Source organism: Bubalus kerabau, chromosome 14 (assembly GCF_029407905.1).
Source record: "Bubalus kerabau isolate K-KA32 ecotype Philippines breed swamp buffalo chromosome 14, PCC_UOA_SB_1v2, whole genome shotgun sequence".
Lineage (NCBI taxonomy): Eukaryota > Metazoa > Chordata > Mammalia > Artiodactyla > Bovidae > Bubalus > Bubalus kerabau.
This window is the reverse complement of record NC_073637.1, coordinates 66,634,694-66,658,788: the sequence shown is the minus strand read 5'-3', so window position 1 is coordinate 66,658,788 and position 24,095 is coordinate 66,634,694. Positions and strand designations below refer to the sequence as shown.

The 24,095-nt window shown below is 38.9% G+C and overlaps 1 protein-coding gene across 5 annotated transcripts in view; it reads right to left on the bottom strand.

Moving 5' to 3' along the window:
• Window positions 1-1,021: 1,021 nt before the first annotated feature.
• RGS22 (regulator of G protein signaling 22) overlaps window positions 1,022-24,095 on the bottom strand; it is a 139,170-nt gene continuing 116,096 nt past the window's right edge. For 3 of the 5 annotated variants that reach the window (XM_055546527.1, XM_055546524.1, XM_055546528.1), the window contains 5 exons: window positions 21,449-21,607; window positions 7,002-7,100; window positions 2,446-2,539; window positions 2,257-2,337; window positions 1,022-1,122 (listed from right to left, as the gene is read on the bottom strand). In XM_055546527.1, coding sequence (XP_055402502.1) covers window positions 1,112-1,122; window positions 2,257-2,337; window positions 2,446-2,539; window positions 7,002-7,100; window positions 21,449-21,607 — 444 coding nt within the window. In that variant the 3' untranslated portion in view covers window positions 1,022-1,111. The remainder of the gene's footprint in view (window positions 1,123-2,256; window positions 2,338-2,445; window positions 2,540-7,001; window positions 7,101-21,448; window positions 21,608-24,095) is intronic. The other 2 variants (XM_055546526.1, XM_055546525.1) reach the window with 2 other exon arrangements.

Below are 24,095 nucleotides of genomic sequence, written 5' to 3'. Positions count from 1 at the left end.
GGTCTCCCCTGTTGCAGGCAGGTTTGTTACTGTCTCTAGTTAATAAGGGGCCTTTTGCCTTTTAAAACTCTTCTCTTGCTACCCTAACAGTTTATCACACGGACAACTAGGATGTCCATTAAAGAGGGTGATTCCTGGGTTCTGTCCAAGAACTACTGAATCAAACTCTCAGAGAGTGAGCCCAGGAATCTGCATTGCTAGCAAATGTTACAGTGAGTCTCATGCACACTGAAGTCTGAGAGCCACACAGATTTAAAATACAGCTTCTTTAGAGTTGGGAATAGAGATAGGGACAAGATGAGGAAGGCTCTTCCCTCTATATTTTGGGTCAATTTATTGCTAGGAATATCCCTAACCACTTGCTGAATGTATCTGCCATCCAAATACAGCTGACCCTTGAACAACACAGAGGTTAGGGGCACCATAAAGTTGAAATTCTCTGTATAACTTATAGCAGGTCCCTGTATCCATGGCTCCTCCATATACGCAGTTCTGCATCTGTGGATTCAACCAGCCACAGATCCGGGAGTACTGTAACATTTACTATTGAAAAATATCTACATATAAGTGGAACTGTATAGTTCAAATCCATGTTGTGCAAGGGTCAACTGTATACTGAATGCTCAAGGAACATTTTTGTTAAAAGACTATTTAAGGAGCAAAACATGGTTACTTCAGGTCTGTGATAAAATATTTTGATTCTTCTGAGATAGAATTTGTTTTATTCTGAATGAGTTAAAGTTTTTTCTTAATAGTCTTATATGTTATGTGTCCCCTCCTAGCTCAGTAGGTAAAGAATCTGCCTGCAATGCAGGAGATCTGGGTTCGATTCCTGGGTCGGGAAGATCCCCTGGAGAAGGAAATGGCAACCCACTCCAGTTTTCTTGCCTGGAAAATCCCATGGACAAAGGAGCCTGGCGGGCTACAGTCCATGGAGTCGCAAGAGTTGGACACGACTTAGCAACTAAACCACCACCACCATGTTATGTGTACAGAAGAACTGTAATTTTTAAACTATAGAAGTGAAGCCAAACTTTATTTAGATGACAGGCTTGCTCTAAAGCAGACCATCAAAAAATCACTTGTGCTTCCATGTTAGTTACAACTTGGTTTAAAGAATTCCTGCAAAGAAAAAAGAAGAAATGACTGAAACATAATCAATGAGAGAAAATTTAAATCCAAAATAACAACAAAAGCTTAAGAGTTGTAAGAAGGATCAAAAAGTTAACAAATGAGTCAGCACACCCTAATGTTGGAGGCACTGCAATCTTGATCTAGGGGGTAAGGAAACTGACAGGAGCATAGTGGTTAAGGATAAATCTGAAAAGAAGAGAGATGAGCAGGCTAAGAGCATAAAGGCCTGATCATCATATGCTCCCAAGAACCAGAAAACTAAAGATTTTGAGAAACAAAAATCTAAGCTACAAAATAGAAGAGAAATGGGACTTTTACTGGGTCCTTTGAGTTTTAGTTCAATGGGTTGCACATATATTACATTACACTAGTAATACTACTTTCTAAGGGCATTGTTAAAAAGTCTAACATTAATATCTGATCAAAACTGTATAATCACATCAGTATCTATATGAGAGAAGGACCCCAGCTTGATTTTCAGTTATTAATTATCAGTTCCTTCTTGTATTCCTATCTTGGGAAAATGGAACTTAGAAAAACTCAGCTTGCAAAACCTTGGAAAACTGAGCCCATTCTTCTATAAATGTTCTTTGTGGAAGAGAAAACTAGATAAGGAGTAGATAGAAGCAATAAATGATCATTCCCCAGAGGCCTTCCTATGCAGGAGACTGTGCCGTTCAAAAGGGAGGCAAGTTACTCCTGCCTATTAATTTGTTAATGGAGAGCGTAAGTAGGGGTGTGTGTGTGTGCGCGCGCGCGCGCATTGTGCAGATGTCCACGTGCATTAGTGTGTGAGTCAGAGGGACATGGATGGGACTGATCAATTCAGTCTATGAACTCCGTTGTACCTAGCAGCAGGATATACACTCCCATGAGTGCTGTCTAGAAATGGTATGCAGTGCTGGGTATATGTCATAGTCTTTCCTCCTCAGCAAAAGAGAAGAAAACAGAGACAAAGAGATGGAACACCTACACTTTGAAATTCTCCTAACTTGGGGGTCAGAGCAGTTGGGAGGGAGTCAGTCCTCATCCCTTTCTGCCCTCTCCAGATGGCCAGGTGAGAGGTAGAGTTCTAACAATAAGGAAGAAAGAACTGAAATCAGGCTGTCACTTGACACTCACTCTGGATGTTGTGGGAGGACACAGTCTTTTTCAAAGACAGAGTGGAAGTAGTAGACTTGAAATTTGTAAAAGATGGTGTGGCTGCACGGAAACAAGAGAAACCGTGAAGGAATCATTAGCAAAACCCTCTAGAATTAACCTGTGATACAAGACAACAAAGCAGCCCTGAAAACAAAGAGCAAAACTTACCTGCAAACAACTTTCTTTCTAGTTCCTCTTGAATTTTAAGAAGAATCCTTTCCTGTTCTAAGGCTTCTATGTACTTTGAGTAGCACCAGGTTGGCTACAAAAACAATTTTGCAAAATTAATTTTAGAGATATTTGCCCCAGGAAATAAACTGAAGGTAAGACAGCTTATATCAGCCCCTTCATTTAAAGGCCTTTTAATGTCAAAGAACAGAATATAGAAAACATGCACATTTCATAAATTTATAATTATAGGAATTTTCACAGAGCTTACCGATTTAACCTGGGTACAACTAACTGTCATTGATCTACATTTATATAGATATATTTATTATAAAGTAAAGGTATTTCTCTTTAGCCTTGATCTAAATTTTAATAATTTCATTTTTCTTCTAGTTTTATTCAGATATAATCAACATATAGCACTGTTTAAGCTAAAGGTGTATAATAATAATGATTTGATATATACACATCATGAAAGGATCACAAGAAATTTAAAAAACACCTTTCATCACATATAGATGGAACATTAAAGAAATAGAAAAAATTATTCCTTATGATGAGAAGTCTCAGACTTACTCTCTTAACAGTTTTCAGTTGTAACATATTATTTATATTTATATATAATATATATTAAAAATTAACAAAATGATAAATGAAATATAAAGATCAGATCAGATCAGATCAGTCGCTCAGTCGTGTCCGACTCTTTGCGACCCCATGAATCACAGCATGCCAGGCCTCCCTGTCCATCACCAACTCCCGGAGTTCACCCAGACTCACGTCCATCGAGTCAGTGATGCCATCCAGCCATCTCATCCTCTGTCGTCCCCTTCTCCTCTTGCCCCCAATCCCTCCCAGCATCAGAGTCTTTTCCAATGAGTCAACTCTTCGCATGAGGTGGCCAAAGTACTGGAGTTTCACCTTTAGCATCATTCCTTCCAAAGAAATCCCAGGGCTGATCTCCTTCAGAATGGACTGGTTGGATCTCCTTGCAGTCCAAGGGACTCTCAAGAGTCTTCTCCAACACCGCAGTTCATATTTAAATATATATTAAAATGTTTATATTTTAATATATATTTAAAATATACATTTATCTGTCCCTTCTCCCCAACCTTCCCCCTAGCCACCATAAGCTCATTCTTGGAGTCTATAAGTCTGCTTCTGTTTTGCACATAAGTTCATTCGTATCATATCTTTTTAGATCCCACATATAAGGGGTGTCATATGGTATTTCACCTTCTCTGTCTGACTTCACTCAGTATGACACTCTCCAGTCCATCCATGTTGCTGCAAATGGCATTATTTCAATCTTTTTAATGGCTGAGTGATACTCCATTGTAAATATATACCACATCTTCTTTATCCATTCCTCTGCTGGTGGACATTTGGATTGCTTCCATGTCTTACTTATTGTAAACAGTGCTACAATGCACATTCAGATGCATGAATCATTTCAGACCATGTTTTTCTCCAGATATATGTCCAGCAGTGGGACTGTAGGACCATATGGCAGCTCTATTTTTAGTTTTTTAAGGAACCTTCCTACTTTTCTCCACAGTGGCTGTATCAATTTACATTCCCACAAACAGCGCAGGAAGGTTCACTTCTCTCCACACCCTCTCCAGCATTTATTGTTTGTGGACTTTTTGGTAATAGCTACTCTCACAGGTATGAGGTGATATCTTATTGTACTTTTGATTTGCATTTCATTATAATTAGCAATGTTGAACATCTTTTCATGTGCCTAATGGCCATCTGCATATCTTCTTTGGAGAAATGTCTACTTAGTTCTTCTGCCCATTTTTTTGAGTGGGCTGTTTGTTTTGATGCTGTTAAGCATCACGTGTTGTTGTTGTTCAGTCACTAAGTCATGTCTGACTCCTTCAACCCCGTGAACTGCAGCATGCCAGGCTTCCCTGTTCTTTACTATCTCCTGGAGTTTGCTCAAACTTATGTCCATTGAGCCGGTGATGCCATCCAACCATCTCATCCTCCATTGCCCCCTTCTCCTCCTGCCCTCAATCTTGCCCGGCAGCAGGGTCTTTTCCATGAGTCAGCTCTTCACATCAGGAGGCCAGAATACTGGAGCTTCAGCTTCAGCATCAGTCCTTCCAATGAACATTGAGAGTTGATTTCCTTTAGGATTGACTGGTTTGATCTCCTTGCAGTCCAAAGGACTCTCAAGAGTCTTCTCCAGCACAATTCAAAAGCGTCAGTTCTTCATCACTCAGGCTTTTTTGTATAGTTCTGTGTATTCTTGCCACCTCTTCTTAATCGCTTGTGCTTCTGTTTGGTTCTTGCCATTGCTGTCCTTTATCATGCCCATCCTCACATGAAATGTCCCCTTGATATCTCCAATTTTCTTGAAGAGATATCTAGTCTTTCCCATTCTATTATTTTTCCTCTATTTCTTTGCATTGTTCACTTAAGAAGGCTTTCTTATCTCTCCTTGCTATTCTCTTCTGCATTCAGTTGGGTATATCTGTCCCTTTCTCCTTTGCCTTTTGCTTCTCTTCTTTTCGCAGTTATTTGTAAGGCCTCCTCAGACAACCCTTTGTCTTCCTGCATTTCTTTTCTTGGGGATGGTTTTGGTCACCACCTCCTGTACAATGTTACAAACTTCTGCCCATAATTCTTCAGGCATTCGGTCTACCAGATCTAATCTCCTGAATCTATTTGTCACCTCCACTGTATAATCATAAGGGATTTGATATAGGTCACACCTGAATGATCTAGTGGTTTTCCTACTTTCTTCAACTTAAACTGGAATTTTGCATTAAGAAGCTCATGATCTAAGCCACAGTCAGCTCCAGATCTTGTTTTTCCTGACTGTATAGAGCTTCTCCATCTTCATCTGCAAAGAAAATAATTAATCTGATTTCTGTATTGACCATCTGGTGATGTCCATGTGTAGAGTCTTATCTTATGTTCTTGAAAAAGGGTGTTTGCTATGACCAAGGCGTTCTCTTGGCAAAACTCCGTTAGCCTTTCCCCTGCTTCATCTTGTACTCCAAGGCCAAACTTACCTGTTACTTCAGGTACCTCTTGACTTCCTATTTTGCATTCCAATTCCCTATGATGAAAAGGACATCTTTGGTGTGAGTTCTAGAAGGTCTTGTAGGTCTTCCTAGAACCGTTCAGCTTCTTTGGCATTTAGTGGTTGGGACATAGACTTGGATTACTGTGATACTGAGTGGTTCACAAGCTGTTTGTAAAATTTGGAGACTAATCCCTTATTGGGAGAAGGCGATGGCACCCCACTCCAGTACTCTTGCCTGGAGAATCCCAGGGATGGGGGAGCCTGGTGGGCTGCCGTCTATGGGGTCACACAGAGTCAGACACGACTGAAGCGACTTAGCAGCAGCAGCAGCAATCCCTTATCAGTCACATCATTTGCGCATATTTTCTCCCAATCTGTGGGTTGTCTTTTCATTTTGTTTACTGTTCCCTTTACTCTGCAAAAGCTTTGGAGTTTAAGCAGGTCCCATTTGTTTATTTTTGTTTTTATTTCCCTTATTCTGGGAGATAGACCAAAAAAGATATTGCTATGATTTATGCCAAGAGTTTTCTGCTTATGTTTTCCTCTAAGAATCCTATAGTGTCTGGTCTCACATTTAGGTCTTTAATCCATTTTGAGCTTATTTTTGTGTGTGGAGTTAAAGAATGATCTAATTTCTTTTTTTTTTTTTACTTGTAGCTATCCAGTTTGCGCAGCAACATTTGTGGAAGAGACTTCCTCTCTCCTTATTTTTACACTGTGTTTCTGAAACTTAATGCTAATCATTTGCTAATAAATGTTCTTCTAAATGGCATTAGGTATCACACACTTTCAAATATATATTTTTCAATATATGGCTTTACAAAATTGGACATTTATCTCAATAATAGCTTCATAATCTATCAGTTATCTTAGCTGGGAGGCTGAACACATTTGACATTTCAAGTACCAGAAACATTGTTTCTTAAGCTAGTATTAGCCTATGATATAAACACTTTTAATATCAGTCTTTAAAAATGTACATAAGTTAAACTTATAAAATTTCCGGGACACTAATGTATGTTATAAATATAAACATAAAAATTGTACATATATTAGTTGCTGATCATGTATTATCAAAAAGATATATTAGCTATTGATCATATATGTACATATATTAGTTTTTGATCAATTTTATGACCACTTCAAATAATTTTAAAAATTGATACTAGCATTTGACATTCTTCTTTCTTCTCTTGACCTAAGAATATATCAACCTACATATATTCTTATATATATGATTATCTCTTTTCCAATAAGAGAGTTATCTCAACTTCTGCCACTAAAATCTTCTTCATATGTATCCAGAAATTATTTTCTCTGATTATGTTGTTCAGGATCAGCCGAAATTGTAATGTTCTCTGAAGACTCAAGGAAACTCTATTCCAGTCTCTCCTCATGGAATTTTAGCCTCATTTTCAAACAAACATATATCTATTACTTTAAAAATAACTCAGCTACTGCATGACAGCATCCAATGCTCTAGAGAAGTGATATCTCTGGTACCTTCCCTGCTTACCTGTCGGCCATACGCTTGCATGCCTAACCCTGGGTCACTAGTTAGAGCAGCTGCTTTGATAACAGGTCCTGAAGTACTCGAATATTGTTTGATTCCATCCTGTAATTATATTAAATTAAATTATTCTAAAAAGGGGGTTATTAAGGACACTTACTACTACAATAAGATAATGATATCTTTATGACATGTAGTATGCTTCACATACTATATTTAATTCTACTCTATTATATAAGTTCTCTTACTATTTCCATCTCATAGGAAAAAAATGAGGTTTTGGGAAGTGTAGTGGTTTCCCTGAGGTATTAGAACTGATCAATGGTAAGGCCAGGATTCAAAACTAGGTAGGCTCACTCTAGAAACTGCACTCCTATCTACTATACTATACTGTCTTGGATCAATAATACCTTACAATTGTATAGTTGAATACCCTACAAGTTCTTTTATTCATATCATTTCAATTAATCCATTTCACATCATATGAGGTTAATATTATCACTATCAGTTGATAGATAAAATTGAGGTTAAGAGGGTTAAGAGTCATGCCTATGGTTACCTAGATAAACCCAATGCTTTTCATAGTAAGTGATTTTTTTCAGAAGATATCTTTTCATGTTACAAAAAAATCATGAGTTTCCCATATTCACTTTTTCCAACATTTTCTCATATGTCTTCATTGACAATAGCATCTTGGAACAAACTTATACTCTATTGGTCTTCTTTACCTTATACTTTCTGTGTTAAAATAAATGCATGTGAGAAATCTGTTGTTACTAGTTCAGTTCAGTCACTGAGTCGTGTCCAACTCTTTGTGACCCCATGAACCACAGCACACCAGGCCTCCCCTTCCATCACCAACTCCCGGAGTCCACCCAAACCCATGTCCATTGAGTCGGTGATGCCATCCAACCATCTCATCCTCTGTCGTCCCCTTCTCCTCCCACCTTCAATCTTTCCCAACATCAGGGCCTTTTCAAATGAGTCAACTCTTCACATCAGGTGGCCAAAGTATTGGAGTTTCAGCTTCAACATCAGTCCTCCCAATGAACACCCAGGACTGATCTCCTTTAGGATGGACTGGTTGGATTTCCTTGCAGTCCATGGGACTCTCAAGAGTCTTCTCCAACACCACAGTTCAAAAGCATCAATTCTTCGGCGCTCAGCTTTCTTTATAGTCCAACTCTCACATCCATACATGACCACTGGAAAAACCATAGCCTTGACTAGATGGACCTTTGCTGACAAAGTAATGTCTCTGCTTTTTAATATGCTGTCTAGGTTGGTCATAACTTTCCTTCCAAGGAGTCTTTTAATTTCATGGCTGCAATCACTAGTAAGTGATGGCAATACATTTACTGTATATAGTACAAATATTTAAATTAAAATTCCTATGTTTTCTTTAGGATTATTTACCCTACAAAATGATTGTCAATATTTATACCTAACCATGTTAGCAGAAGGTGAAGAGGAACTCAAAAGCCTCTTGATGAAAGTGAAAGAGGAGAGTGAAAAAGTTGGCTTAAAGCTCAACATTCAGAAAACGAAGATCATGGCATCCGGTCCCATCACTTCATGGGAAATAGATGGGGAAACAGTGGAAACAGTGTCAGACTTTATTTTTCTGGGCTCCAAAATCACTGCAGATGGTGACTGCAGCCATGAAATTAAAAGACGCTTACTCCTTGGAAGGAAAGTTATGACCAACCTAGATAGCATATTCAAAGGCAGAGACATTACTTTGCCAACAAAGGTTCATCTAGCCAAGGCTATGGTTTTTCCTGTGGTCATGTATGGATGTGTGAGGGTTGGACCGTGAAGAAGGCTGAGCGCTGAAGAATTGATGCCTTTGAACTGTGGTGTTGGAGAAGACTCTTGAGAGTCCCCTGGCCTGCAAGGAGATCCAACCAGTCCATTCTGAAGGAGATCAGCCCTGGGATTTCTTTGGAAGGAATGATGCTAAAGCTGAAACTCCAGTACTTTGGCCACCTCATGCGAAGAGTTGACTCATTGGAAAAGACTCTGATGCTGGGAGGGATTGGGGGCAGGAGGAGAAGGGGACGACAGAGGATGAGATGGCTGGATGGCATCACTGACTCGATGGACGTGAGTCTGGGTGAACTCCGGGAGTTGGTGATGGACAGGGAGGCCTGGCGTGCTGCGATTTATGGGGTCACAAAGAGTTGGACACGACAGAGACTGATCTGATCTGATGTTAGCATTTACTAGTTGACAGATATAGACAGATCAGAATATCACTTATGGACACTTGCATTTCCATAAATGAAATATAATATGGATGATACAAACACATTCTGGATTTTCTGGAGAGATAGTAATTTAAGATTTTCTCTACTCTCATTCATACTATATGTTCCAACTTTTGTTTCAGACAATATATTTACTAAAGCAAACTTTGGTAAAGAAAATACTTGGGATGACAGAGGGCTGTGACGTTCTTCCTAAGAATTTGAGATACCGTAAGAGATCTTCTTTATATCCTCCTTACTTCTATAACCTTTATTCAATAAGTGTACACTGAGATAACTTCCCAAGTGGTACGGTGGTAAAGAGTCTCCCTGCCAGCCAATGTAGCAAACACAGGAGATGTGGGTGCAGTCCCTGGGTGGGGAAAATTCCCTGGAAGAGGAAATGGCAACCCACTCCAGAATTCTTGCCTGGGAAATTCCATGGACAGAGGAGCTTGGTGGGCTACAGTCCTTAGGGTCGCAACAAGTCAGACACGACTGAGTAGGCATACATGCATACATTTAGAACTATTTGTTGAATAGTTGGTAAAGAATCCGCCTGTAATGCAGGAGACCCTGGTTCGATTCCTGGGTTGGGAAGATCTGCTGGAGAAGGGATAGGCTACCCACTCCAGTATTATTGGCCTTCCCTTGTGGCTCAGCTGGTAAAGAATCTGCCTTCAATGTGGGAGACCTGAATAGAGCTTACTATTTAAAACCAACTCAAATTAACCTTTTCTTTGAGATCCTTTACTTTCCCCCCACAAATAATTAATTACTAAATTTCTGGGATTTCAGTTTTTTTGTTTATATTCTTTTCAGTTAAGTATATGTGTGTGTTTTTCAATCCTTACACTATATGTAAATTTTATATTCATGTTCCTAGCATACATAAAAGGGATAAATAGATCATCAATAAAATTCTATGTAGTAGATAATCAATAAAAGTCTGGTGAAAGAAGGAAGAAAGGGATTAGGATAGGGAGCTCTTTTTGAGAGACTATTTAGGCCACATTAGTAAAAAATGCAGCAGGCCCACATAGGACTCATCTGATTGGTGAAGTTATTCACATGCCACAGACGTAATCAGAAAAAAGCTCCAAACGTACTTAAGTTAGACAACATTCTATTTTTTCCTCCCTAAATGAACCCTTCAAATATATTTTCTTCCTGAGCCTACCAAATTAGTATCACATTCATGTGGTTCAGTCAGACACGTACTTGCCTCAAGGGTCTGAAGACGGTAAATATGAGGGTTTTTATTTAGTGAACTCTGTTTCTTGTCAGATTATATAGATTGGGCTAGATGCATAGTTGGTTTGAGGGAGAAATCAGCTTTTGTATTATATGATCTATCACTTATTACCCAAACTACTGGAAGGGAAATAACTGCAGAAATTTTTAAAATAACTAATCCAAAACTAGTTATATTTAAGTGTAATAACATTTCATTTCCATACATGAGCTCTGTGCTCAGTCATTCAGTCGTGTCTGACTCTTTGTGACCCCATGGACTGTAGCCCACCAGGCTCCTCTGTCCATGGGATTTTCGAGGCAAGAATCCTGGAGTGGGGTGCCATTTCCTCTTCCAGGAGATCTTCCCGACACAGGGATTGAACCCGTGTCTCTTGAGTCTCCTGCATCGGCAGGCGGGTTCTTTACCACCAGTACCACCTGGGAAGACACAAGTCGCTCATAAGCTGTATATGAGTAAATATTTGCCCTATGATTAAAGAGCTTTTAATACATCGACAAAAATATGTGAAGTCATATTGTGAAGAACTGATTCAGTGGAAGCAAGATTTTACAGACACCTCTTCCTATTTTCTTGCTCTTAGGCCTTTCCCCATTCCCACTCTATACTGGAAATACCCTCGACCTCCTGATGATAGAAAACATCAACCAAAGAGAAGCCTTTGAAAATCTGGTAACTTTTTGCAGTATCATTCATATAAAAATGTTGTTATATATTGAATACTTATTAAAATATTTCTAACAATAGGATATGAATAATAACAATACCACCAAAGCTTAAGAGACGCCACGTTACCAGCACCTCTGCTCCCTTTCGTGTTGCCTGCCCAATCACATCATCTGTCTCCACCCAACCTACAAAGGTAACCACTGTACTGGACTTTGTGTTTATCATTCCTTTTTTTTTTTTATATTTTATCGCATTTGTATTGATTCGTTTTATGGGAATTTTAACTTTATATAAGCAGAGTTGACTGGTTATATTTTTGCAACTTTTCCAGTCAGCAGTATATTCCTGATGTATGTCTATGTTTATTATTGTAGTATAGTTTATTTGTTTTCCATCACAGCAGTGTTCTACTACATGAATTTATTTTTAACAATCTCCTGTTAATAGATATTTGGATAGCTTCTGACTTTTTGCTTTTGAAAACATGGGTGCTATAAACCATGTGCATATGACCTGATATCTGTGTCCATAAATTACTCTAGGATATATGTATTTACAAGTAGATTGGATAAATTGAAGGCTAAGTGCATCTTTTAATTTACCAGATAAAGTAAAATTGTTTTCTAAAGTTCAATCTATACTCTCATCCATAGTGTATTAGAATTCTGACTACTCCCTATTATTGGTGATTGAGAAAAATATAAGACATTTCAAAATGAGCAGAAAATAACAGGTGATATCCCATAAAACCATTGCAAGAATAAAACAAAGTGAGAAGTCCAATATTTTAGTTGATAACAGCACTCTCCAAGAAATCCAATCATGAATCATAAAACTCTAACATAGGAGCCCAAAATAGATAAAATATTCCTATACAAACATTTGCATATATGACATAAAACTCCAAATCCTAAATGCAGAAACTCAGAACAGAAACAGATCAAAACATTTTAAAAGGAAAATGTAAAATGACTGTTTACTGAGCTTAAAAAAGATTGAAAAAACCAAAAATCTCTCAGAAATGAAGTACCCAAGGTATCATGAATATGGATCCTAAAGAAAGTGTATCAGTTCAGTTCAGTTCAGTCGCTCAGTCGTGTCCGACTCTTTGTGACCCATATACACAAATATATGTAGCATTAATATAAATCCCCCTCTTCCAAACTTGGCAAAAGATATAAATATACAGAATCAAGAACCTGAGCAATCCTCAAACAGAAACAACCCAAAGAAATCTGCATAAGACATATCATATTCAAAATTCTGAAAACTAAACACAAAGAAAAGAATCTTGAAAGCAGTGAGAAATAATACCTTACATAAAGGAAAAAGAAAGAACAAAACAAATCTTGGAACATCAAAAAAGAAGAAAAATAGAGCAAAAGTAAGGGTAAATACAATAGACTTTTCACTTTGAGTTTCCTGATTTATGTTTAACAGTTGAAGCAAAAATTATAAAACTGTCTGATGGGATTCTCAATATATGTTGAGGAGTATTTAAGATAATTGTAAACAGGTGAGGGGAAAGAGACTTAAAGGGAGGTAGTTTTGAGACCCAAACTGGTAAAATGTCAACACCAATAAATTGAGAAGTTATGCTTGTATAAGGTGATATCTAAAGTAACTGCTGAAACATCTAAACAGAGAGACACCAAAACGAAATTCTAAGAGATGTTCAAGTAATACACAGGAGTGTAAGACAAGGAAATAGAAAAAAGAAGAGAGGGAATAAGCAAAACAGAAAGTACAATGACATTTAAAAACTAACATATCAATAATTATATTAAAGATGCATAGATTAAATATACCAATTAAAAGAAAGAGACTGGTAGATTAAAAACCAAACACTACCATGACCCAACTATATGCTATCTATAGGAAACTTAATTCAAATATAATGATATAGGTAGTAATGTAAGCAGATGGAAAAAGATACCACGTGAAAATCAAAATACCAAGATGATACTATAGCTTTAGAGATGTTTGACAATTCCTCAAAAGGAGCCAATAATTCAACTTCTAGGTCCCAAGAAAAATTAAAACATGTCTATCTATATAAGGCTGCATAAGAATGTTCATAGCAGCATTATTAATAAAAGCCAAAAAGTGGAAACAACCCAATACATCAACTGATGAACGGATAAGCAAAATGCATTTCAACCATACAGTGTAATACCAGTTAGTCATGAGAAGAATAAAGTACTGACACATGCTGCAAAATAGATGAACCTTGAGAATACCATGTTAAGTGAAAGGAGCCAGGCATAAGAACCACATACTGTATTATTTCTTTTATATGAAATGTCCAGATACAGAAAGTAGATTAGTGGTTTCCAGAGGCTAGGGAGGAAGGAGGAAAGGGGAGTGATTGCTAATGGGTATACAGTTTCTTTTTGGGGTGATGAAAATGTTCTACAGTTAGGTAGTGGTGGTAGTCACACAGCTCTGCAAATATACTAAAACCATAAAATTGTGCACTTTAACAGTGTAAATTTTATGGTATGAGAATTAAATTTCAATAAAGCTGTTATAAAATAAAAGCATTCATAATAACCCTGTGTACGAGACAGCAAAAGAGACACTGATGTATAGATCAGTCTTATGGACTCTGTGGGAGAGGGAGAGGGTGGGGAGATTTGGGAGAATGGCACTGAAACATGTATAATATCATGTATGAAACAAGTCGCCAGTCCAGGTTCGATGCACGATACTGGATGCTTGGGGCTGGTGCACTGGGATGACCCAGAGGGAGGGTATGGGGAGGGAGGAGGGAAGAGGGTTCAGGATGGGGAACACAGGTATACCTGTGGCGGATTCATTTCGATATTTGGCAAAACTAATACAATATTGTAAAGTTTAAAAATAAAATAAAATTTAAAAAATAAATAAAAGCATCCAAATGAGGAGGAGGAGGAGACAGCGGTGGGAGTGACTACATAACATTTTATTGTAATAGCCCCAAACAGGAACTAACCAAATGTCCTTTAATGAGTGAATGGCTGCACTGTGGTACAATGTACTACAGAACACTGCTGCTGCTGCTGCTGCTAAGTCGCCCAGTCGTGTCCGACTCTGTGTGACCCCACAGACGGCAGCCCACCAGGCTCCTCCGTCCCTGGGATTTTCCAGGCAAGAGTGCTACAGTGGTGTGCCATTGCCTTCTCCCTACAGAACACTGCTCAACAACAAAGAGGATGAACTGCAGATACACATGACAATGTGGATTCATCTCCAGGGTATTTATGTTGAGTGAAAAAATGCCAGTCTCAAGAAGTCACATATTGTTATGATTCCATTTATAAAACATTCTCAAAAATGACAAAATTATATAAATGGGGGAAAGATTCATGGCTAAAATATTAGGATAATTGGTTGGAGATGACTTACAGTCACAAGGAACATCTTTGTGGTGCATCTTGGATAGAGTGTTGGTTACTCGAATATACACATGTGACAAAATGGCATGACCTATACACACACCTTGTATCAATATCAGTTTCCTGATTTTACTATTGTAATAGCAAGGTGTAGCCACTGGGGGAAACTGGGGGAAGGTACATGAGACCTCTTTACTATTTTTGCTATTTCCTAATTGGAGAAGGCAATGGCACCCCACTCCAGTACTCTTGCCTGGAGAATCCCATGGATGGAGGAGCCTGGTGGGCTGCAGTCCATGGGGTCGCAAGAGTCAGACACGACTGAGCGACTTCACTTTTCACTTTCATGCATTGGAGAAGGAAATGGCAACCCACTCCAGTGTTCTTGGCTGGAGAATCCCAGGGACGGTGGAGCCTGATGGGCTGCCGTCTATGGGGTCATACAGAGTCAGACATGACTGAAGCGACTTAGCAGCATGAATGTTAATTATCTCAAGATAAAAATTTTTTCTAAAAAAATTAGAATTTGAAATTTAAAAAAATACCAATAACATTATCTTGAATATGAAATACTTTGGAATAAATTTCACAAAATATATTCAAGATGTCACAGAAAATGCAAAATCATTGATGAAAGAAATTAAAGAAGAACTAAACAGAAATAAACTGTGTTCATGGATTAGAAAACAAAATGTTTTCTAATTTATGACATAAATTCTCAAATTGAATTATAGGCTTACTACAATCCTGATACAATATCTCAATAGTTAACATGTGAAAAATTGTTCCATCTTATTAATAATTATGTCCAACTCTTTATGATCCCATCGACTGTAGCCCACCAGGTTCCTCTGTCCATGGGATTATCCCAGCAAGAATCCTGGAGAGGGTTGCCATTTTTTCCTTCAGGGGATCTTCCTGACCCAGGGATCCAACCCGAGTCTCCAGTGGCTCCGGTATTGGCAGGCAGATTCTTTACCACTGAGCCACCTGGGAAGCCCTTACTAATAATTAGGTGGATAGAAATGAATGCATTAGTATGATGACATACCATTTGTCATCAACAGATGGACAAAAATTTGCAAGTCTGAACATACCAGATGAGGAGAAATAGGAACATAAACTGACACACACTCATACTCTATTACTTAACCATTCCAAAAACATTTTAATCACGTGAATATGGAGGCATTTACAGCACTGTTGTTTGCAGTGCTATTTATAAATGTATAAATTGAAAAAATACAATAAAGAAAGTTAAATAAAATAGTATATTTATGCTTATGATGGGAATGCAGCAATTAAGCTGAATAAATGAGATCTATCTAAGAGCAGTGTGGGTAGAATTAAAAACAACACTAAATTTAAAATGCAAGATGTAGAAAGCACAATATGTGCTATAGAATGAACTATGTCTCTCCCAAATTTGTATGTTGATGTCCTAACTTTCACTGTGACTGTATCATGAGATAGGGTCTTTAAGAGGTGGCTGTTGTTGATTTCCTAAGTCAGGTCTGACTCTTTGTGACCCCATGGACTGCAGCTTGCCAGGCTCCCCTGTCCTGCACTATCTCCTGGAGTTCATTCAAATTCATGTCTGTTGAATCAGTAATCCTATCTAACCATCTTGTCCTCTGCAGCCCCCTTTTCCTTTTGCCTTCAATCTTTCCTAGCATCAGCAGGGTCTTTTCCATTGAATCAGCTCTTTGCATCAGGTGGCCAAAGTACTGGAGCTTCAGCCTCAGCATCAATCCTTCCAATAAATATTCAGGGTTGATTTCCTTTAGGATTAACTGGTTTGATCTTCTTGCAGCCCAAGGGACTCTCACGAGTCTTCTCTAAGCATCATAATTTGAAAGCATCAATTCTTTGGCACTCAGCCTTCTTTATGGACCAACTCTCACACGTGTACATGACTACTGGAAAAACCATAGTTTTGACTATCTGGACATTTGTTGGCAAGTAATGTCTGCTTTTTAATATGCTGTTTAGGTTTGTTGTAGCTTTTCTTCCAAGGAGCAAGCATCTTTTAATTTCATGACTGCAGTCACTGTCCTTAGTTACTCTGGAACCCAAGAAAATCTGTCACTGCTTCTACTTTTTCCCCTTCTATTTGCCATTAAGTGATGGGACCAGATGCCATGATCTAGTTTTTTGAATGTTGAGTTTCAAGCCAGTTTTTTCACTCTCCTCTTTCACTCTCCTCAAGAGGCTCTTTAGTTCCTCTTCACTTTCTGCCATTAAAGTGGTATCATTTGGGTATCTGAGGCTGTTGATATTTTTCCTGGAAATCTTGATTCCAGCTTGTGATCCATTCAGCCTGGCATTTTGCAGGATGTATTCTGCATATTTGGAGATGGAAATGGCAACCCACTCCAGTATTCTTGCCTGGGAAATCCTGTGATGAAGGAGCATGGCAGGCAATATAGTCCATAGGGTAGTAGAGTCAGACACAACTGAGCAACTAGACTTTTCATTCTGCATATAAATTAGATAAACAGGGTGACAATATACAGCGTTGTCATACTCCTTTCCCAATCTGGAACCAGTCTGTTGTTCCATGTCTGGTTCTAACTGTTGCTAAATACAAGTTTCTCAGGAGACAGGTAAGGTAGTCTGGTATTCCCATCTCTTTAAGAATTTTCCAGTTTGTTGTGGTCCACATAGGCTTCCTCATAGTCAGTGACGCAAAGTAGATATTTTTCTGGAATTCCCTTGCTTCTCTATGACCCACTGGATGTTGGCAATTTGATCTCTGGTTCCCCTGCCTTTCTAAACCCAGCTTATACCTCTGGAAGTTCTAGGTTCAAATACTGTTGAAGCCTAGTTTGAAGGATTTTGAGCATAACCTTACTAGCATGCAAAATAAGTGCAAATGTATGGTAGTTTGAACATTCTTTGGCATTGCCTTTCTTTGGGATTGGAATGAAAATTGACCTTTCCAGTCCTGTGGCCACTGCTGAGTTTTCCAAATTTGCTGACATATTGAGTGCAGCACTTTAACAGCATAACCTTTTAGGATTTTAAATAGCTCAGCTGGAATCCCATCACTTCTACTAGCTTTGTTCGTAGTAATGCTTCCTAAGGTTCACTTGCCTTCACACTCTAGGATGTCTGGCTCTAGGTGAGTGATCGCACCATCGTGGTTATCTGGGTCATTAAGACCTTTTTTACATAGTTCTTCTGTGTATTCTTGCCACCTCTTCTTAATCTCTTCTGCTCCTCTTAGGTCCTCACCGTTGCTGTCCTTTATTGTGCCCATATTTGCATGAAATATTCCTTTAATATCTCTAATTTTCTTGAAGAGATCGCTAGTCTTTCCCATTCTATTGTTTTCTCTATTTCTTTGCATTGGTCCTTTAAGAAGGCTTTCTTGTCTCTCCTTGCTATTTATTCTCTGGAACTCTGCATTCAATTGGGTATATTTTTCCCTTTCTCCCTTGCCTTTTGCTTCTCTTCTTTCCTCAGCTATTTGTAAAGCCTCCTGAGATAACCACTTTGTCTTCTTGCATTTCGTTTTCTTTGGGATGGTTTTGGTCACTGCCTCCTGTACAGTGTTACAAACTCTGTCCATAGTTCTTCAGGCACTCTGTCTACCAGATCTAATCTCTTGAATCTATTTGTCACCTCCACTGTATAATCATAAGGGATTTGATTCAGGTAATACCTGAATGGCCTTCTGGGGCTTCCCTGGTGGCTCAGATGTGGGAGATCTGGTTTCAATCCCTGTGTTGGTGAGAACCCCAGGTTTAATCCCTAGGTTGGGAAGATCACCTGGAGAAGAGAATGGTTATCCACTCCAATATTCTGCCTTGGAGAATTCTATGGACAGAGGAGTCTAGCAGGCCTCAGTCCATGGGGTCACAAAGAGTCAGACACGACTGAGCAACTTTCACTTTCACTCTGAATGGCCTATTGGTTTTTCCCTACTTTCTTCAATTTAAGTCTGAAATTTGCAATAAATAAGGAGCTGATGATCTGAGTCACAGTCAGCACCAGGTCTTGTTTTTTTCTGGCTGTATAGAGCTTCTCTCTGTCTTTGGCTCCTCTCCTTCCCTTTCATAGATCATAGTCTTGTCATGATGAAGGGGCTTGCATAACTCAGTGAAGCTATCAGCAAGGCCATGCAGGGTCACCCAAGACAGACCAGTCATAATGAAGAGTTCTGACAAAACACGGCCCACTGGAGGAGGAAACAGCAATACACTCCAGTATTCTTGCTGTAAGAACTTCATAAACAGTTTGAAAAGGCAAAAAGATATGACACCAGAAGATGAGCATCCCCAAGGGCAGAAGGTGTCCAGTACACTACTTGGGAAGAGCAGAAGGCAATTACTAATAGCTCCAGAAAGAATGAAGAGGTTGGGCCAAAGTGGAAAAGATGCTGAGTTGTGGATGTGTTTGGTGGTGAAAGTAAAGTCTGATGCTGTAAAGAACGATATTGCATAGGAACCTGGAATGTTAGGTCCATGAATCAGGGCAAATTGGATGTGATCAAGCAGGAGATGCAAGACTGAACATCGATATCTTAGGAATCAGTGAACTAAAATGGATAAGAATGGGAGACTTTAATTCAGATGACCATTATACCCACTACTGTGGGCAAGAATCCCTTATAAGAAATGGAGTAGCCCTCATAGTCAACAAGAGAGTCCGAAATACAGTACTTGGGTGCAACCTCAAAAATGACAAAATGATCTTGGTTCATTTCCAAGGCAAACCATTCAACATCACAGTAATCCAAGTCTGTGCCCCAACCACTGATGCCGAAGAAGCTGACATTGACCGATTCTATGAAGATCTACAAGACCTTCTAGAGCTAACACCAAATAAAGGTGTCCTTTAAGAGGTATTTAGGGTTAAATGGGAGAAGGAAATGGCAACCTACTCCAGTGTTCTTGCCTGGAGAATCCCAGGGACGGGGGAGCCTAGTGGGCTGCCGTCTATGGGGTCGCACAGAGTCGGACACAACTCAAGCAACTTAGCAGCAGCAGCAGTAGGGTTAAATGAGGTCATAAGGGTAGGGTCATAATCCAAAGGAATTGTGGCTTTACGAGAAGAGAAAGGATGAGAGCTCTCTTTCTCTCCCCAACTTGTGAGGACACAAATAGAAGGTGGCCTTGTACATGCCAGGAGAGGTCTCACCAAGAATCTTATTAGTTGGCACCTTGAGCTGGGACTTCTAGTCTCCTGAACTATGAGAAAGTTAATTTCTGTTGTTTAAGCCATCTAGTCTGTAATATTTTGGTATGGTAGCCTGAGCAGGCTAATAAAATATGGCACTATTTATGTAAGTTAAAGTACATACAAAATAGTCCTCTGTATCATTTATGAATCCATATACCCATATAAAACATTATCTTAAAAAGGAGTTGTTGAGAACATATCCAAAACTTAATGGTTGCTCTTGGAAGTGGGGAGGGTAATAGAACTCAGGGTTGGGGGCTTTCCTGGTGGCTCAGTGGTAAAGAATCCACCTGCCGTGCAGGTGACATGGGTTTGATTCCTGATCCAGGAAGGTCTGACATACTGCAGAGCAACGGAGCCCGTGCACCACAACTACTGAGCCTGTGCTCTAGAACCTGGGAGCCACAACGAGAGGAGCCGCCGCACCAGGACTAGAGGGAAGTCCATGCAGCAGCGAAGACCCAGCACGGCCAAATAAGTAAATAAATAAAATCAGGCATTAAAAATAAAAAAGAACTCAGGCCTGGGGTTAAGAGGGTACAGTGTTCTGCACTATTTCACTTACAAAGGAAAAATGAAAAACTAATGTAAAATATGTTAACAGTGTTTATGTTGACCTGGGGAAGCATGGGGGTTATAATTATATTACTTTTATATCTTTAGATATATTTTAAATTTCTTTTAAAAAAGAGAATGGGGTAAAGCTTATAAATAAGATGAAATATGTTATTTGTTACCCCTTCTCAAGTAAAAAAATAGATAAAGAGATAGATAAATTGATAATGGACAGACAAAGAGGCAGCCTGGGCAACTTACGACTCATAAGTTTCACAGTCAGTGTATCATTCTCTAATTTTAATATTGAAAATGCTGTCCCAAGTACGTAATACTATCTCATTCATTCCCAGATTTATTTGGTAAATAATGATTAATAATTGAACATGTGCTGGATAGTGGTGGAAGTATTTAATAAGACAGATGGTATCTTTGAGGATCTCAGTTCAGTGAGAAAGACAGATGCAAAAACTTACTCGTAAGACAAATATAAAGTGCTCTCCAGGAGAGGTACATAGATGAGATGATTTTTGAGAAAACTTTTTTAACTTCAAAACAAGTCTGAAACTTCTGACTGAAGGCTTAAAAGTCACTAAAATCCATACTTTATAACTTCTCTGTATTTTTGCTCATCCCAAATTCTACAAATGTACACACAGCATTTGCAGAGAAGAAACCAATTCTGAGTCCACATTGGAACCACTTCTTTGACTTGCTTTTCGTTGCTTTTGTTATTATAATCATACAGAATGGACTGCCTCAGAGAATCCTGCCCCTCTGCCTGACTGTTAAAGTGCTTTGGGTTCAGAACCCTGTCCACCTGTACGTGGCAGGAAAGAAGAAATTAACACATCCCCTGCCCGAGGCTTGCCACTGTAGGAGATGTTTGCAAGATTAATGGCCTTTTTTACTTTGCTTCCTCGTCTCCCCTCAGTCTCTGATCTATAAAAATCTGGCATCCAGACCTCAATAAGATGGTTATTTTGAGGCACTAGTCTGCCATCTTCTGGGTCAGCTGGCTCCCTGATTAATGTCTCTTCCTTGCCTCAACCCCTCAGATTCATTGGCCTTTCATGTGGCGAGCAGAGAGAGCTTGGACTCAATAACAATATCACATACCTTTTAAAAGTCTGATTAAACCCCAAATGATTCTTGTCTCACCTTTACAAATTTTTCATCTTCTATGACTGCCATTTTCTTTTTCTGCTTACTATATTCTTGTCTTCTCTCCAAAACACTCATAATTTTTTCATCAGTTAAGTTCTTCCTAAACTCACAGAACTGAGGCCAAAATTTAAACAGAACTCCAAAAATTGTCATCTGTATAAAAAACAAAGTATGTCTCAGATTACAATTTTATACAATTTAAACTCTAATTCACCATAATAATGGATTAACTATTCTATCTTTAATATACAGCATGTTTCCTCCAACTTATTGTCTCCAGACATCTTGGTATAGTTTAGCTTGGCACATGCTTATCATCAATGTTTTTTTACTACCAACGAGAAGTCTTTCTTTAAAAAAAACATACACTTAAATACAGTTAAAAGTCACTTTATACTTTATGTTTCCCTAACCAATTGATTGTATTAATAAAGAATCCATTAGGTCTTTTTAAATAAGAAATACATGTTTTCTTTTAAAACTTCTACCAGTTGATCTGCCACACACTCGGCTGTTTTATGCAAGTATTTCAAATATTCAGTTCATCAAGGGGGACTCCTCTCCACCCCTCCTTTCCCTTCTTTTAGAGAAAGGAAATACCATTTTGCCTCTGGAAAAGCTCTTAAACAAAGCTGCAGATCTAAGAATAAATCTTGAGTAACTTTTAAATGATACAATCTCTCTTTTATGTGAGAGCAAGAAAAGTAACATTTAAAAAGCAGAGTGGTATCCTGGACAAATGCTTTCTATGAGGATACTCTACATTAAGTGATTAATTGTGATATTTATAGAGATAAGAATTGTTGCTCAAATTTTCATGCCAAGTTTTTCCATTAGTTCCAGAGGCATACGTTACTTCCAAGAAGGTAGGACTTGCCACATCAGATCAAGTCCAACATCTTGTTGCTGGGAATGGACTTTACCTAATGCCCTGGAGAAAAATGAACCATCCCATTAGGCTCTAAGCCAACTTTTCAGCAGGAAAGTGGAGTTTTTAGAAAGTAAATGCTGCAGTGATCAACAGAGTCCTGAACATCATGATACATTTCATCACTCCTCCTTTCTGTACATGAATATCATTAGTAATTCTATAATTATTTACTCCCTTTACGATACCATCTTGTCACTGAATTCTATAGCCTCTGGGGATTGTGAACACAAAAGCTAAAGATACTTTATTTGACGAAGTGTAGGCTTTAAAAAAGTTTTCATTTCCATTTATCTACCATGGATTTTGGGGCTTTCCAGGTAGCATTAATGGTAAAGAACCCTCCTGCTAAAACAGGAGACGTAAGAGCCTCAGGTTCGATCCCTGGGTCTGGAAGATCCCCTAGAAGAGGAAATGGCAATCCATTCCAGTATTCTTGCCTGGAGAATTCCTTGGCAGGCTACGGTCCATAGGGTCACAAAGACTCGGATATGACTGAAGCAACATAGCATGCACGCCATGCTTTTAAGTAATCCCCTGCTCCAATGTTAAAGGATCACAGTAGTTTTTATATGAATTTCTTAAACTTAAACACTCCTCTTCCACCTCCATTTACCAACTATTGACCCTACTTCTCAGTTCTCTCTCCAAAACCTGAGTCATTTCCAGCTCTCAAATGTATTTGTCACCTAGAAGGCTTCCCAGTAAAAGTTACCCTATTAGGGCACAATATTTCGAGGCAGACATAAAATCTCTCTATTTCTGGGAATCCCTTGGAAGTTCAGTGGTTAGGGGTCCACACTTCCAGTGCAGGGGGTATGGGTTTGATCCCTGGTCGGGAAACTAAGATCCTGTGTGCAGAACAGGGTGGCTGAAAAACAAATGCTCTATTTCTAAAAGTTGCAGTTAATAACATTCATGTTATTCATGAAAATTGCCCTGTACCTCCAGAACCTTAAAAGACAACCAGACTGTTAGAAAATTTTTTAATAAATATGGAGCTATTTCCCACATTGCCAGTGGATGGGCAATGGCTGCAGCATGAGTGAAGAGTGTCAGTGAAAATATGGCTGAGTGACGAAAACTTCTAAGCTATTAGGAATGCAGGTGGGGGAAAGGCAGATGTTACAAGTGAAAGCAATACTAAAAGAGGCAACAGCTTTTTATTTACTCTTCAGTCCTTTTACGCAACGTTGCTCTATTGCCAATTTGAGCTATTTCTCTCATGTTTGATCTCACATCATTCATTCATGTTTTCAAAAATGATAGTGTCTAGTCTGTGCTAGGCATGCAGGCCACAGCAGCAAATAAGAAACAGTCCCTATTCTCAAAGACCTTACAGTCCAGTGGGAAAGTCAGGCATGAGAACAGCTATTTTCAAATTTGTATGATAAGTGTTCCGACAGGGACAAACACAGGATATCACAGAAGCATAAAGGAGAGAAGATGAGACTGTGAAAAGCTCTGGAGGGAAGAAAGTAAGGCTTCTCTGCTGCTGCTGCTGCTAAGTTGTGTCAGTCATGTCCAACTCTTAGCGACCCCATGGACTGTAGCCTACCAGGCTTCTCCGTCCACGGGATTCTCCTGGCAAGAGTACTGGAGTGGGGTGCCATTGCCTTCTCCGGTGAAATGCCTGCTGTTGCTACTGCTAAGTCGCTTCAGTCATGTTTGACTCTGTGCGACCCCATAGATGGCAGCCCATCAAGCTCCCCC